At 39.5% G+C, this 18,146-nt stretch overlaps 1 protein-coding gene across 1 annotated transcript in view; it reads left to right on the top strand.

Annotated features, from left to right (window-relative positions):
- The window catches only part of LOC141279936 (threonylcarbamoyladenosine tRNA methylthiotransferase-like), a 136,043-nt gene extending 119,959 nt beyond the window's left edge, over positions 1–16,084 (top strand). The window contains exon 7 of the mRNA XM_073811501.1: positions 15,523–16,084. Coding sequence (XP_073667602.1) covers positions 15,523–15,678 — 156 coding nt within the window. The 3' untranslated portion in view covers positions 15,679–16,084. The remainder of the gene's footprint in view (positions 1–15,522) is intronic.
- The last annotated feature ends 2,062 nt before the right edge of the window (positions 16,085–18,146 follow it).

Genomic DNA, 18,146 nt, shown 5'->3' on the forward strand with positions numbered 1-18,146 from the left:
CGTGCGATAGCTTAGAGATTCGAGTTATTACAGTATGACCTCTGCCATACAGCTCTCAAACAACTTATGAGAGCTAGCTAATTCTTTCATATTACACATTTTCTCAAACGTGTAAACATAAGACTTTAATCTTAATTAAAATGTTACTTTCGCATCAAGCTTGTCATTCATCATTATCGAGTGGTCGTTCAGTGTTTTAAAAGCATTCGTAAAGCACTTCAATCTGAAAGCACAAAATAAGCTCATTCAAATATGTCATTTCTTTAACATTTCGCGAAAAACCGCTGTGCAAGATCACTGTTTCTCAGAAGTGCATTTTTTTTTTTCCATTGCCCACAGTCATTTCATTTATTCTCAGTTTTGCCTTGCTTTTCAAAAGCTCCCGTCGCTTCAGAAGAGTAGCACACCTCCCACTGACACATATATTTACACACAGCAACATCAGAGAGGAAGACTGAGAAGAGAAAGCTTTTAATGTGATTTATTGAGTTTTGAATCCAGTGAAAAGGAAGCGTCTGACAGGAGGAGGAGCAGGTTTGGCACTGCAGGTGTGTGGATGTCTCCTGGCAGTGTATTAAAACTGCACTCAATAACCTCTGCTACTGATCTCAGACCTGTTCAGGTGAAAGTTGGTGACAGTTGAAGGGTAAAGGTCGGTTTGTGAAGTGCAGATCTGTGATAAGGAAAAGAAAGACACAAAGAGACTATTGTAATTGTATTATGTGTTAATGTGTGATGTCAGACATCAGCAGGTATGTTTTGGTGAATGCGTTGTCATGCTTGGCGGTGCTTTTAGCATTTGGGAGTTTATGCTTCAGTAGTTTGTTGTGTAAAGCGCTGTGATCAGCTACTTAAACATCTCGTAAGCATTTTTTTATCTCTAATGTATAAATGAAAACATTCAGTGCATGCTCCATAGGCAGTGGCATTCAGGATTGAATACCTGAATTACCCAAACCCCAGTGAGCATGTATGTTTATGTCAATTGGTGTCTGTTTTAGAAACACTTGGATAGTAAAATACCCATTAGTATCAACGGACTGTCTGTTTGTATAACACAAACTAACTTTATTACATAAAGGATTACTCTACTTTCATAAAAAATCCTGATATTTACTCACCCCCATGTCATCCAGGATGTTTATGTCTGTCTTTCTGTCTTTGATTAGTCAAGAAAAAAATTAGTGTTTTTTTTTTTTAAGAAAACCATCCAGGGTTTTTCTCCATATAGTGGACTTTATTGGACCTCAACAGTTCACAGTTTCAATGTAGGATCAAAGTGCTCTAAACAATCCCAAACGAGGCATACCAAAATATATATATATTTGTTTACTTTTAAATCACAACTTCTCGTCTTGCACTAGCTGTGTGACGCTCCAGCGTGATTTTATGTATTACGTAATAACAAGGTTACATATGTGAAACGCACATTTGCTGACCATTTTAAACAATAAACTGACACAAAGACATTAATTAGTATCATCCCACGTACAATAGCATCGGAACGGTCCACTTTTTAAACACTTGTAAACATTGGAGCCTTAGTTTTGCACACCTGTGTGAACTTTTGACGTGATTACATAATTTTTTAGGTCACACTGGCACGTCACATGGCTATTGCAAGATGAGACGTTTTTTTTTGGGGGGGGCGAAAATGACGATTGTTTTCGCTAGCTAAGACCCTTATGCTGCGTTTACACCAGCCGCGGTAGAGGCGGCAAGCAGGGGTGATTTACATGTTAAGTCAATGCAAAGACGCGATTACACGCTGATTATTATCCTGCTGCGTGGGAGGTGTGTTTCACGCGAATTGAGTGTTGCTGCTGGAAACGCGTGAGTTGAAAAATCTGAAGTTCGGCGGATTTCTGCGCCGTGTTAACCAATCAGGACCTTGCTGTAGTAGTGACGTGACTACAGGGAGCAAGCGGAATGCTGGTGTCTGGAGTCGCAGAAACCCCTCCCATGACGCGAATTTCTCGAATGACTAGAATTTCACGTGCGGCTTTTACGCGAGAATGAAGCGAGTGAACTCAAATGTTCAAGCGTCCAAATTTCCGCTCATACCGCAGCTGGTGTAAACGCAACATTAGGCCTCGCTTGGGATCATTTAGAGCCCTTTTAAACTGCATTGAAACTGTAAACTGTCCCCCAAAGTCCATTATATGGAGAAAAAAACTTTTTCTAAAAACTTTACCTCTGAGTTGAATAAAAATAAGAAGGTTTGAAAGCTAACCTTACATAGGGCCCTATAAAATCCGTGTTATTTTTTCCCAAATTCTGTTTAATTTTTTTCCCAAATTCCGCTTTCTCTGTTTTAATTTTTGCAAGTTCCGTTTTATTTTTTCCCAAATTTCGTTTTCTCTGTTTTAATTTTTGCAAATTCCGTTTTATCAGTTTTAATTTTTGGCAATTATTTTTTTACCCTTTACTGTTTTTTTGTCATAAAAAGTGTGTTAATGATTAAAATGTAAATGATTTAGGGAAAAACGGGATAACACCGCGCAAACACACACAACTCAATTCAATGCATTCTTTAGTGTTGTTGCAGAAGGCTACGCGTGTCAAACAGTGGTGCCTTCAGAAGTGCCTTAAACAAATCAGTCCAGCGAAACGCGATCCATATTTTATACACCATCGCTTAAAATGCATATAACTTTACAAATATACAAGTGATCTGACTTAGGACAGCATAAGCGGTGCCATGATGCAGATGATTATATTTTAAATACGAGGCATAGTTAGTTTGCCTCAGCTCGCTTGAAATGCATAAAACTGAACAAATACATGAGGATTTGTGTTCGGACTTCGGACAGATACGAGAGCGCGTGCACATGAGAGAGGTGCAGTAAGACAGACATGGATTAGAGAGTGAATGTATCTTTGCGCTCACAGTGAACAGAATGTTGATAAAACTTACAAAATAACAGTTCTCCGGTCACATAAAAGTCATTTGGGAACTGCTCGGAACAAAGTGCTTAGCGTCAAATTTCTTTTTTTTCGCGGACGAAAGCAGAGTCGTGGAGAGCGGCTTAGCCATGGTTTCAGTGTTTTGGAGGGGGTCTGAAACAACGGGAGGGGGTGTGTCGACCAGATTTACTTCCCCCGGTCTGCTTTTCTCCCAGACATACGTTCGTCTCCCACACAAAAACAGAAGTTTATTCAAAATATGTAAAATTCCATGATATTCCGCGTTTACACTAGATTCCGTGTTAATTTGCCAATTCCGCGATTCCGTCTGCTATTCCGTGATCGCGGAAATTATAGGGCCCTACTTACAGTTCTTCTTGTTTGGTTCAGAGCAAAGGGGTGGGAGAAAGAGAGTGGGTCAAAAGTAAAATCATAATGGTCACACTTTATTTTACAGTGTATACACTACCTATGTACAGATAACTGTAACTGTGTCATGGTGTGGGCGATATGACAAAAATTTTATTTCACGATAGGACTAATTTTATATCATGATAATGGTATGTATCGCGGTAGAAGGTTAGGTTTTTATGTTAAAATTTAAAAAAAGAGGCCATATTTTCATAATTCTCACAATTTTTTTTATACATGCATAAAAAAGAAGACATAAACAAATAAAATTCAAGCTCACTGAAGATAAACAGTCAGCGATGAAAGAATGATAATAAATAAATAATGTATAAATGACAGACAGGAGCAAATTTTGGTAACTTTCCATTTAAGACCAAAGTCCGGTTCCAATATACTGTTACACGGGCGTTTTCTCTTTTAGTTGTTTGCTTTCTCTTACTTTTTTCCTTTTTGACGCACATGTCTATTTAAGAAAAATTAAGCGGCAAAACTACTTGCGCACACCTCTCACTCACAAACAGCGCACACATATAGCACTGTTGTTTGTGTTTCAATGGCTTAAATCACTTTTTTTAAAACTGTGGTGCTTAAATACGTGTACAAACGGTAAGTTTTCATAACCACGCGCATAGCTACGTGAAGTGGGCGCAAAACCTCGATAGAGACGATAGTCCAAAATCTCTACCGGGTGAAAAATTTCTACCGATTTATCCCCTACCCCTACTGTGTGATATTACTGAACTATATTTGGTATCAGATATGAACCTAAACATAAACTTAATCATAACCCCAAACAAGATATCACCAATATTTAGTTGGACGTTCTATCCCCTCCTGCCTTAATCTTAATACCAGTTATTTTTGCAGATCCATTTGGTGCTAAAACTTAAATAATTCACCTTGAACTCTGTTTGTTTTGGACACTTTTTTTTTGTAATTTAGGCTGGGGAAGGTATTTTACTGTACATGGCACCCCCATGATGCATAATAACAATTGAGCATAAATCATGTCTACAAAGCTACAGCGTTATACTATATTCTCTGTTAGTGCCATATAGTAGCTAGCAGTCCATTGAATAAATTAATTTTGATATTAATCTGCACTTTTTGTTATAATTCGTTATCCGTGTATTGTCCGTTTCTAATAGCAAACGCTCATGCCAAAACAACTCAAGAGTTTCAATTGCCGTAGTCAATCAGTAACTGTTTTTCCCAAGGCGCTGTGTGTGTGAGCATTTGTCTTGTAAACAGGGAAATAGGACTTGTATGTTTGTCAAACACCTAAACAAACTTTCCCATGATGACGTACTGAGACTGGGAAAACAGCTCGCCATGCGTGTGTCCTGTACCACCCGTGGTAATGATGCAGAACGCTTCAGTTCTGGGATTTTATTTTCGAGCGAGAGCATCTCGGATATTTAAAAACCTTTGTTTGTTTGTGTTTACTGTTATCTAATGAGAATTGCTGGTGTTAATTGATGTTAATTGATAGGTCAGGAAGGACTAATTGAAACTCCCTGAAGGTTTTCCAGAATGCTTGCGTGTGTTCGTGTGAAACGGTTTATGTGAAGGATAGGGCTTGTAAAACAAGCGTTCGGGTTATGCTGCGCTCCTGTATAACCACAGCAGGAGATGAAGACCAGACAAGACATAGGCTGTGGTCTTTATTTTCACCCTGCCCACCTAAAACTAAATACATTCAGCACTTGAACAATGAACTTTCAGATTTGTCATATTTGTGGCTTGTACAATTTTTGTTTAAGGAAAGCTTCACCTGAACTTTAATCATTTTATATACAGAATCAATGTTTTGTATTTTGTTCCTAAAATATTTCTTGACTGTTTACTATGTGTGTGTGTGTGTTTGATGTACAACAGACAGTTTGTGTTGTTTTGTGAACTCCACAGTCTGTAAAGCAGTCGATTAGTGTCTGTGTTCAAACACACTCCAGCATTCGCTCATGCAGACACAACCTACAACCCTAAATCACATTTCATCTCAGCTCATCATCCATCTTGTCTCCTCTTACGTCTTGTCTTGTTATCTTTCAATCCCGTCTTGTCTTATCTCTTGACTTCTTCTCTATGATCATCTATTCTTGTCTTTTCCGGTCTTGTGCCATTCAGTCCTTTCCCGTCTCATTTCTTGTCCTCTCTCCTGGACCCATCTTTGTCTCCTTTCCTTCTCGTTTTTTTCGCACAGCTAAAAACGCAATAACCGCAGCACATTATGTATGTCAACAACACGGCAGGCTGAAAAATGAAGTTGCCATTAAGGAGTGTCTTACAGAGCGCCCCCCGCTGCCTCGGCCCTGCATTAATTCATGCGCTGATAATGCCTTCATAATTCACAAGCCGCTCTCTGAACACCTGGAACTGGGAATTAAAGTACCGCCGCACTTAATAGTACCAAACTGTCCCTCTCTAAGTGTGTGTGTGACCAGGTATCCCTGTTTGTGTGTGTCTGTCTCTCCCATGGCACTGTTCCTGTGGCATTGTGGGATTGCTGGCCCTTTACATCATCTGGAGAGCCGCCGGCCAAGTATTCCCTGCCGAGACTGGCTGTTTCTCTGATGTATGTGGACACGTTTTGTGTCCTAGAGCTGCTTTGCCCGCCTTGTGCATGAGTTTGAGGATATGCATCATCCTGTAGCCAGTTATTATAAACAATAGTGTGATAATGGTTAATTAGGTTTAAGTTCATAAAGCTTATTGTTTAAAGGACAATGTTATTCGATTAAATTCATGAAACATCTGTTCACGCAAGAACATGCTGCTTCACTTTAAAAAGCGTTTGTTATCAGATAATGTGCAAATGACACAAACAACACTTTTATTTGTAAAGCTGGATGAGCAGGTCAGTCAGTGTTGTTAAGCAACACGATGTCAATGAGTTTTATAAACCACACTGATCCTTGATGGCACGTGTTGTTTACAGTATCAAGCACTGTTTTTTCATGTTTGTATACAGTGGGTAAAATAAGTATTGAACACAAAATAATTTTCTCAGCATATTTCTTAAGGTGCTATTGACATGACATTTTCATCAGATATAAGTAACAACCCTTGTAATTTACATATTCTAAGAAATCAAACCATATATGCCAAAATAATTAAGTTATGAGTAATAATGACAAAGGGAAAAAGTATTTAACACGTTTACTGAAATGTATTTTTATACTTCATACAAAAGCCTTTGTTGGTAATGAAAGCTTCAATTTCAATTCACATTGCTCAGGTGTGATCTTGACCCTTTTATTATTTTGAAGTCTTTCAAATCTTGAAGGTTCTGTCGATCTCTGAACTTTGGGCTCATATTCAAGAAATAAAAGAGGTCTTAAGGACCAAAATGGTTAGGAGTATCAACAAGGACTTTTAAGAGGCTTTCTTTAGAGTTTCTTTAGCAACAGGGAAAGTGGACGAAATTCGAAGAGGGAGACAAAAAGTGTTGAACACAATGCATGACAGTGAGTTAATAAGACACAACACATTAGATTATGAAGGAATCATGTCTGTGATTGATATTATTAGAGACATGCTAGCATCTCTGACACAGAATCAAAAGTAATCACTACATTAATTACAGTAACCGATTCGGAAATCAAAAGCAAAACCACTAGTGTTAAATGTACACTGCTGGGCCCGTATTCATAAAAAACAGGGACAAAAAAGAGAAAAGTGGACAAAACTTGAAGAGGGAGACAAAAAGTGTTGCACACAATGCATGACAGTAAGTTAATAACCATAGATATGTATAATAAAGGCTAGATGTCTTACGGCGGAGTCTCTAATGGCATTACCTGGCGGCCATCTTACCACAGGCAGCTCGCTCACTCGTAGCATTGTGTTTTAATGGTGCATGTACTTTTAAATGACCATAACTTGCTCAATTTTCTACAGATTTTCAAATGGTTTGGTTTCTTACAAACGTTATTAACGTTGCTAAAATTCTGGATGCTTTAACATGTTTTTAGCATTAGTATGCAGTGTCATAGGTACATTTTTGACGTTTATAACAAACTAAACCGTTTGAAAATTGGTAGAAAATTAAGCAAGTTATGGTCAATTAAAAGTACATGCAACATTAAAACACAATGCTATTAGTGAGCGAGCACCCTGTGGTAAGATGGTCGCCAAATGCGGACTTTCCACTCAAATGGCCAGCAGCGTGGGCGGACATCTAGCCTTTATTATACATCTATGTTTATAACACGCAACACATTAGATCGTGCAGGAATAATGTTTGTGAACAATCTTATTAGAGACATGCTAACATCTCCGACACAGTGCAGAAATGCCAAGTCTTTTTGCGCATAGTTTTTAAAAATAAGTTGTTACATCCATGTACAGTCATGTGATTTAAAGAAATGTTTGCAAAAAATCCCTAAAGTTTGCTAACATATCCCGCATTACTGATTGCACAATAGTACAGCAACATACACAAATATAACCTCCGGAGCGCGAACGCATCCCGGTTCCTGCGGTCTGTTGGGTTCCAGGTTCCCCCAGTCTGACTGCGTCTCGGTTTCCCGCTGTTTGATTGCGTTCTGGAGGCAGCACACTGGGGAATAGACAGAGGGGGAGAGCACCCTGAATCGCCAACAGAGGGGTGTGTGGTGTGCTGCTTTTGGCAATCAAAGGGGCGGGGACGTACGCATTATGATACATTTTTTTAATTTTTTTATTTAAAACACTGAAATAAAACTTAATTTTGAAGAAACTATGATAGAAAATGAACACAGACTAATTATTAATGAATTAAATGTTTTTACCTCTAACAGAAATAGCTGCGTGATGAAGTAAAACTAAAGGGTTAATAAACACAAACTAAAGCAGATGTTGTAGAACGTCTGGCGAACGATGATAGATGGCGCAAAAATTGTAAAAACTGATTATTTCCCACTATTAAACAACAAAATCACCAGCTAACGTACTTTAAATTTGCAAGAAATATAGACGAATACAATAACAGGCTCAAAAAAACCCAAAACATAAGTCCACTAACAGTTCTCATTGAGATGTGTTTTATCAACTGGCTATCCTCCAGACATGACGGACCATTTCGGCCATGTGGCGCATGTGCACGCTCACATGTTGTTGTTTTTTAACAACCTAGTTAAGGCGGTAGGGTTTCCCAGGTTAGGCGGGCCACCCGAACTGAAAAGTGCTGCGGGAAACCCTGCCTTCCCCTTTCCACACCGTCAAAAATTAAGGTACAAAGCTGTCACTGGGGCAGTACCCTTTAAAAAAGGTCATATGTACCATTTAGGTACACATATGTATCTTTGAACTGCCAATATGTACCTTTTGAAGTACTAATATGCACTCTTTGGGTACAAAAGGTGTACCTTTTTGAAAGGGTACTGTCCCAGTGACAACTTTTGTACCTTTATTTCTGAAAGTGCACCCTGTTTCTAGGGTTAAGGATATATAATAGAATTGTAATTGGGCCTTTAACTTTGCTACACTGACAAGTTACCAAACCGAATCTGTTAAGCTTCTCACGTTTCTGAGCTGGGTTCTCTGATGAACAGAAAACCTGGCCTGATATGAGATTGATTGACTATAGTAACAGTATACAGGCTATCAGATAATGGTCATGTGTGCGACAGCCATTTAGTTGATGTGTAGTCGAGTCTGTTTGCAGTTGCTTGCCAAGATACTTTTTGTAGGCTCTTAGAGATTTACTGATGAATTTAAAACCACTTCCCTCATTGAGGAAAGTAATCTAGAGCATCTGTCCCTTGTTATTCCCATCCGTCAGTCATTGAGAACATTGAAGGATAGAGGTGCAATTTCAGTCACTTGATCAATGATTGGAGCAGATTGATTTCCCTGATGGAAGCTCATTGGATGTCTGTTGTCCGACTTCAATAGAGTGATAATGCATTGCACACGATCTCGTGTTGCTGTCGGCCTTGCTGGCTCTTTTATATGCACATATTAAGATGAAAGATCAGAGCGATAATGATTCAGATTGATTTTAAAAGAAGCATTTTGCTAAACTACTCTAATCTTATCTAAATCGAGAATATGCATTTGCTGAGTTTTTGTGTCTATGGCTATTTGTCTGCATATTTAAGGCTTTACTGTGTAATCCCATTGTAGTGATTCAGAACAGTACTCTTTGATGCCGAGATCATATCAGCCAGGCTCTGGGCTTATGTACAACATTTTCTGCACTTGTTTTGCATTGCTGAATTTGGATTATAGTCGCATACATTAGAAGTGTGGTTGTACCAGGCAGCAAAAATTCAAGCGTGTTATTTCTGCACTTTAATGCAGAACGGCAGTCACATGGGGCAGTTTCTCGGATAGGGCTTATCATAGTCCCAGACTAAAATGCAAATAAGATTTTTTTTATTTTAACAAAACTGATAGTTTAAATATGAATGTTGACAATATTTATCATTTGGGTTAAGCTGCGTCTAAACACCCCACGGTGAAGCGTCTGGTCTGAGTAATCATAGCCAGTGCTGTGTGTGTGTGTGTGTGTGTGTGCGTGCATGCATGTGGATTATCACCTCAGCCGGGTGAGAGATCATTCAGTCCATGCTGGCGTCTGAAGGCCCAGCGTCCGTGTCCTTGAGCCTCTCACCTCCACTAACAGCAACGCCTCAGTCTAAGCCCCCGCAGTCTATCGACAGCAACTGATTTGATTTCTGTGTGTGTGTGTGAGAATGACACAGACACAGATCAATGCAGTGTCTGGACACAGCACGCACTAGCGGTCACTCTAACTGACATTCATCAGATGAGAAGAAAGAGCAAGGATAAAGGTAGATAGTGGCAGACGGTGAGAGTGATGGTAGAAATAAGGAGTGAGAGATGGTTTAAAAAGCAATAGTCTTTTAAACTTGCTCTCTCTGTTTAAGCAAGACTGTCTGTGTAAATGATTTGTCCCGTAGAGTTCACAGGGGTGAGATGAAGACAATTTGGCATGCAGTGGACATACCGACATAAGATTGAAGGGCTGAAAGAATTGCTCTTGTGCACATCCAAATGTTGAAATGCCAGTCAAAACTATAAACATGGGACAGAAATTCCTAGGCCGACTGTTTCCAATATCTTAGGACATGCATTTTAATTTTTAAATATGGTGCACTCAAAAAAACAGAATGCTAACTTACCGCATTACCCACTGTCATCATCCATAGGTTTTTTATGCAAGCACCAGTCTCCCTGGTTGGAGGACATTTGCATTTACATATTTGGAAGACGCTTTATACAAAGGGACTTACAGTGCATTCAATCAATAGAATAAAAATGTCCTTATAAGCCTCTCCGCACAGCTTGTGAAATGTATCACAACATCAGCAGATAGCTAGAGCTCCATTGTCGAGCAGATATTATCCAGTAAGTCTCTACCTACATTCATCCCAGTCTTCCGATGTCCTGGCTGAGATGATACAGGTGGGAAGTAATATCAGCGCAGGGAAGTCAAGCGGTACAAAGGCATTCCCTGCACAGCTGAAAGTTTTAATACGGTTCCTCTCCGCTCTCCCGTAGTGCAGTTAGAGACTCTAAGGTGTTTTGCTTTACTGAAGTCCAACTTCATGTCGACTTTAAACATTCTTTTGAGCAGAGCGGCACTCAAATTACATTATTCATCAATGGAGACCCCCAGGGTTCTGTTTTGGGAACCCTAATGTTGGAATGCAGGCTTGACACAAACCACCAAAAAATTAGTACGGCAGGGTTTTTTCATTACACAAAAAGTCTGTGTTCTTACATGAGACATGTCCAGTGTTATGTTGCTAGCACAGCTATGAAATTGAACAGCACTGGGCTTGCTTTTGTAACAATTCAGCAACACAGAAGTCTGGTTTTCTAGACAGGCCGCTTTCAGAACCTCTCTGTGTAGACTGTGTGGTTTAAAAAGAGAGCTTTCAGCCGCTGTATCACGTTAGCAGGGCGGCTTATCTCTTTTACTGTAGCCACAAACAGAACCATGATTCAGACACAGCCAAGCATATTACAGTCATGTGGGAGTCAGAGGAGAATGCACTGAATGGCTCCGGCTGCTCCCACGATAGCCTTAGGATCAGGAATTGTGGGATATGATCCCAGAGGTGAGGTGGTATTTGAAAGGGGCACAATGAGTCACGTAGGGCGTCTGTGGGTGGAGGTTGGGCAACACGATCCCTCTTATGAAGCACAATGACAACATTTTCCATTCACACACTCGACAGAGGAAGACACCATCTGGAAATCACACCTGACCTGATTCATGTCGATATACACAGATGTCACTAAAAGGGCTATGATACCTGCCGCTCCTACCACCCACGCTTATAATACACCTTCGAGTGACCTGTGTGCTTACTGAAGGCCTGTGTACGATAGGATATCTGTCTGTCTGTAGTGTACCAACATTATTAGTGAGGACCGTTGACGCTTCACGAACATCACTTTGAAATTCAAAAAACTGGAGTCCGGTGCTGCCGGCACTTCTACTTCCTAAACCCCCAACCGGCAATGGATCCCAATCCCATAATGCATATCTGGCTATTACCGCCTTGGCGCTCTGTAATATTGAAATCATGAAATAGCCAGGCTTTATATTTAATAGCAGGGATATATCACTCCCTCTCCAGAAATGAACATATTATTGGGTCAGCTGTCAGGTCTGTTCTGAGGGGAAACGTGTCTCCATTACGCTGTCCATTATAGATGAACCTTTAATGTTCCGACACATTAGAGAGGACAGGACTTCCAATTACAACCATTTTACCCTTTGAGACTTTGATGTGTAAGTCAGTCTTAAATCTCTGGCCGTTTTAGAGCCTAACTGCCCTCTATCATTGCCCTGTCAGTTTGATGTTGATAAATGACATCTGGACTCTACTGTGCACACTGGCTCGTATCAAACACTGTATCTGTTGGATTGGTCAGTTTCCATCCGCTCACTGTTGGTTTTTAAGATTGATAGCTTGGATTTCTCACGGTCTAGTGATTTGTGTCAATTCAGCTCCTCTTAATGCGTAAAACCATAAAGTGTTTTGTCAGCAGCTCTTGGTTTGGGAAGAATTGTCATGGTGTGGCCTAGCATCACTATTGGTTTGATTTTGTCTGCAGGTTCAATATAAGTCATCTGTCATTATTTACTTTTATCATGTTGTCCCAAGAAACACAAAAGGTGAACTTTTCACAGGATATTCTGCCCACTCATTCCATACACTGTAATGAAGTGAATAAGGACTGGAGCTTTATATGCGAAACAAAAAGTACCATGATGTTTCATAACTGATTCATTCAATTCATGTTTTATTTTCCATTTCTTCTTAAGCCATACATTATTGTCATGTGCAAGCAATTTCAAAGCTATGTTTACAAGCAGGAAAAGTCTGGCGGATGTTACTCACAGAAACTAACACATGACTTCAGAAGACTTTGATTATAACATACAGTAATGGATCAATGATGTATACATTACACACAACATGGCCCAAACGTAGCTTCTGGAAGACTTCTGCAATGAATCAATAACAACAGAGTCCTTCTAGAGTAGATTATAAGCAAAATAGTTCAAATCATGAAAAAAGCAGAAAAACTACTACACTCACATTACTGTGTAAAATTTGTTAGCAACAGATCCTGGAATTCTTGCTTGGCTGTCAACCCTCTCTTCGTACATGCTCGCCATCTCAAACTGAAACGTATTTATTTTCGACAAAGTATTTGTTTCAGAGATCAGTTTAGCCACTAACCACACTGATAAACAAACAATTAACTACAGGCCAGGTGCATTACCATGGAGATGACTGCGTCCGAAATTGCCTATTTCCATACTATAGAAGGTTTCAGCAGTAACAACATAAATAAAAAGTCTGCAAAGAATCAATAACAAAAAAGTTATTTTAGAGTAGTTTATTTCTGATAACAAGCAAAATAAACAACAAGTAGATTACCTTAGGTCAAATCATAGCTAAAGCGTATCAAAAACTACACTGAGCTAACATTACTGTGTAAAATGTGTACTATATGATGTATAAAAACTAACTACAGATCGGCTGCCAAACCTTCCATCAAATAGCGGTAATCCATGATCGTCTTTAGGAAGTCAAAACGTAGGCGAAAAGCGTTAGGCGAGACCGAGGGGCAACCTTTCGATCTCTCTGATGAAGCCAATACGGAAGTGACTTAAACTGCAATTCATCGACTGGCCGCTTGAGGCTGGCTCCAAAAGGAAGTCAATTCCCATAGACTGTGAGGGGGTGAATTTTTTGTAACTCATCCGTTAAAATCATATTAAGCCTTAAAGTTCTGCATAATTAGGGGCGTGGCTGCTTGAGTGACGGTTGAACAGTCACTGCTGTCACTAGAATCGAGCTAGGCGGGTGTGGTTTCAGCAACCAGCCACCTCAGCTCCACCCATGTCCCGCCTCTTTACCCATTTTCGGTTTTCTGCGAGTGATTCACGGTGACGCACGGCCAAGATGGCGACGGCAGGCCACGCCTACTTTAAGCTTCAAAAATGATCTTCACAAACCAATGGGTGACGTCACGGACACTACGTCCATCTTTTTTTACAGTCTATGGGCGAGACGAATAGTATGTCCAAATATATAGTATTCCAAAAACAGTAGACAAGAAGTAGCCGGATGACATACTAATTCCGGCAAGATCCCGGAGTGTTCATTAGATGGACACTTTGCTGTCCTGTGAGCCCCCGGGAGAGGAGTTAAACAATGAAGACAACGATGGAGGGGTGTTGTTTTATTGAAAAATGTCCAAAAGCAGGATCGGGACTCTATTCAAATGCAAATGCATATATTAAACAGCTGTCTTGTTTAACATCATTTAAGTTAATGACTAACTTGTTGTTAAGACGACGTATGTCACGTGATGTCTCAATGAAGTACTACGTCCAAAAACATTAAAGAGCACCTATTGTCGGATTCACAGGTACAAACCACAAAGTAAACGATGACGCGAGTTATCATCTCCAATGTAAATCTCTTTTCTTGGACTACAACAAACACACAGATTGTAGGCAACAGTTTACTTCCTGGGATTGGTGATGTAGACAAGACCGACATTATCATAATTCATCCCGCTTCAGACTCACAGCCTGTAAGTGAACTCCTGTTAGCATTGCATTGTGCGTGAATCTTTCAAACATGGTAAGGAGCGTCACATTTCCGGTTGACGTCAGAGGTATTCAGGCCAATCATTACAGATTAGCTGGCCAATCAGGGACACGGAGCTTTACAGATCCGTGCGTTTCAGGAAGAGAGTGAACATCTGGAGCTACAAAAATGTACAGTATTTGGAAAATAATGTGTTTTTAACTATAAACCAGGGGTAAACATTGTATTACACCAAATACACAAAATAGCATTGTTTTTAACAATAAAATAGGTGCTCTTTAATACAATCTATATTTATACTATATAGTACCTAACAGTCGACAAGTATCTTAAATCAGTACCTACTGTTACAGTATAAGATTTTGGACACAGCCAATGTGTGTGCATTCAATGAAACTACTACTTTTTGAGTCCCAATTTCCATTTATTATGTGAGGTTATTAAGGTTGACCAGGACATTCTTCAAATAATTCCTTTCTTTCTTTCTCTTAGCTCAAAGAAAATATTTTACGGTTGTAACTGATATCAGAATTTTCAAATGTCAACTATTCTTTTAAACATGATTTGAATCTTCCAGCTCATTTAAATATGCAGGCTTGACTTCTGTTGCTCCACCTGTGACTGTACTGTGCACAGGTGCTTTGCCTTCAGCGGTGGAATAAAGACAACTGAAAGAAGAGAATAAAGCTATTGTATCGTGGTGTTTGCATGGGCATAGACACAGGGACGAGCTTTAACATGCTTAAACAATATCCCCACGCACAAGTCAGCAGGTAGCCCGAACAATCTGCTCGGCTAACACAAAGGTTGCTTGTATAATGCGTGTGAGGGTGACCCATAAAGCCAAGGCCCCCTTTCCACCTGCCATTAACAGATCAGTAATCGAATCCCACTTTAAAATATTACAAGACACATTGTGATGGATTCAATGAAACCACAAGATGGGGTGGAATGTAAGACAAATACAACTAAAATGAAACCAGATGCTAGCTGAATACAAAACACATGTTGATGACTGGTAAACAGGAGGCTGACGAGTTGTACTATTGAACATGATACTTAAATTAAGTTTCAGTCCATCTAATCCATGTGTTTCTCTTCTCTCTTACAGGAGCTAATGATGACCCATCAGAATGGCAACCACGTCCCGGTGGATTCCTCTACGGGTCTGTCATGGAGATTGGAGGGTGCTGGACTTAAACCGCTTTTACTGGGACTGGCTATAGCTGCCATAATATTGGCTTTAGTGATTGAAAAGTTTCACTAACACCAGACATTCCCCTTGAAAATCTGGATGAGGCCTTAAAGAGCGAGCAGAGCGCCAAGGACTCCGCAAAGCTTGAATGTTAATTTTAAGATTAAAGATAAATAGGTTAGTTAGGCAGTCTACTTGTAAGGACTTTTAATGCTTATTTTAATAGGATTAAAACATTTTTTGAGTGATGGCACATTTACTAAGGCTGTTTGGTCCAGTGCATTTAGTTTTTTTTTTTTTAAGAAATCAAAGCTTCTTCAAGGACAGCTTGAAAGCGTTCTCTTCATTTTCAATCCCAGCAGTCATTCGTTTCCAAACACAGGTGTCTCGCTGTCGGTTTTGCGCTCGGAGCAACAGACTCTTCCCGTCTTTGTTCACAGCATAAAGCAGGTCTAATAAATGAGACTGCACACACTCAGCACTGTCTCCTGGGTAATATTTCTGGAATGTTTTCCCTGGGATTTTGGCATCGGGGGGTCAGACGGTTTATTTTGCATGTTCGCGAAACTCCAGCGTGTTTATTACCCCTCCCCGACCTTAACCGGAATAGCGCGTGTGTGCGAGCCATATATAATCAGTAGTGTGACGGTGTGTATTATACCATATGTTCATATACGTCAGATTAATTTGGAATATAATACTCTTGTTGAGAAGATGAAGTGTGTGATGAAACGGGCGTAGTCTTTGATATTACGTGAATACGGTATAGGGACTGTAAATATTATGTCATACTGTGGAAAGTTATTCTAAACATGTCCTCGTTCCTTCCCCATATGGCTGCACAAATGCCTTTATGGTCAAATAATGATGTTGACAGTTTCCCTCACCACAGGAGTGTCTTTGTTTTATGATGTTTATCCTTTTCTCCAGCACAGCGGTGTTTTATACAGAGGCTTTGTCAAAACAACTCAAATGAGCTTGTAGCTTTTAGCGACCAAATTTATGCTAATGCGGCATCCAGCGCAAAAGCCGTCATCATCACGCTGGGTTTCTGTTTCACGTTTTAAAGTGAACTTTGGGTTTGACAGAGACAGCTGAGAGATCTGTGCAGTCATCTCAGAATCAACTTGAGCACGCAGAAAAACAGGACATGAGAAACCTAAAGCAAGCAGGGATCCCTGAGCACAATTTCAGTCTAGGCTGAAGCCTTAGCAGAGCTGACGCCAGTCCACTGGGATGTAGTCGACACTCCTGGTGTGTGCTTGGCACGATGGGAGCAGAGCTCTCCAAATCCTCTCTAGAGGAACTTCTGCCTCCTCGGAGAAAGATAACCAGCCAAATGAGAAGAGACGGCAGTAACCCAGAGAAAGAAGCTGAGAGACTCTTCTGGACTGTAGAGGCACCATAAAAGATTTTTCTGAGGATTTTAGGAAAAGCACATCCTTTTCGTGCCTTTTTTTTAAATGTTGGTTAGGAGCATCAATCATTGATTTCAATAAAGCTTGTTGCTTTATGGAGTGTCGACAGTGGGTATAAAAGCTTTCCAATTCCAATAAAATACTCCAATAACAAACTCGATTATATTAAACAAATAAATAAACCATTTTGTTGAGCCCTTTTCCCCATCATGGAACAGTAAATCACCGTGCCGTCTCAATCCGTGCCGACGCGCAGCTCATGCTGAGATGCGCGTCCCTTGCCCCAACATACAGTGCAACATATAGCAAGTGCTGCCTTTTGTTGCATAAACGTTGTTTTTTGTAAGTCGCTTTGGATAAAAGCGTCAGGTAAATGAATAAATGTAAATGTTTTAAGTGGAGTAATCAAGTCTCAATTTATTTATAAACCACGATTAAAAACAACTCCAGTTGACTAATGTGCTGTACAATGATATAATGACTAATTAAAAAAAAACACAAATATACAAACCACATCAACATCAGAAAACAAATATCATCACGAGTCATAGGCCTTAGTAAAAAAGGATGTTTTTAACTTTGATTTAAAAATATGTAATGTTGGTGATATTCTTATATGAAGCGGTAGAGTGTTTCAAAGTTTAGGTGCGGCTATTGCAAAAGCTCGATCACCCCTAGATTTTAATTTGGACTTTGGAACAGTTAACAGATTCTGGTTGGCAGACCGAAGAGTTCTTTCTGGACGATATTCACACAACAGATCCGAGAGGTAATGAATAGTGCATTCACATTTTGCGTGGAAGTAGAAGATCGGATTGATATCCATTTTGCCAAGAAGCACTCTGCAAAAAATAGCTTTTCTTACTTAGTATTTTTGTTATTGCTGGGCAAAGATTAATCGCGATTAATCACATACAAAATAAAAGTTAATTGTCGCATAATACTGTATGTGTTTGTGTGCTGTGTCTTATTATTTTGTATATTTAACACACTCACATACATAAATAAATTTGAGATTTTATTATTTATATATATCTTTTACATTTATATATAATATAGAATATATACAAATGTATGTAAACCTATATACACATGTAAATGTTTTTTTAAATACATAGATGA

This window comes from Paramisgurnus dabryanus, chromosome 13 (assembly GCF_030506205.2).
Source record: "Paramisgurnus dabryanus chromosome 13, PD_genome_1.1, whole genome shotgun sequence".
NCBI lineage: Eukaryota > Metazoa > Chordata > Actinopteri > Cypriniformes > Cobitidae > Paramisgurnus > Paramisgurnus dabryanus.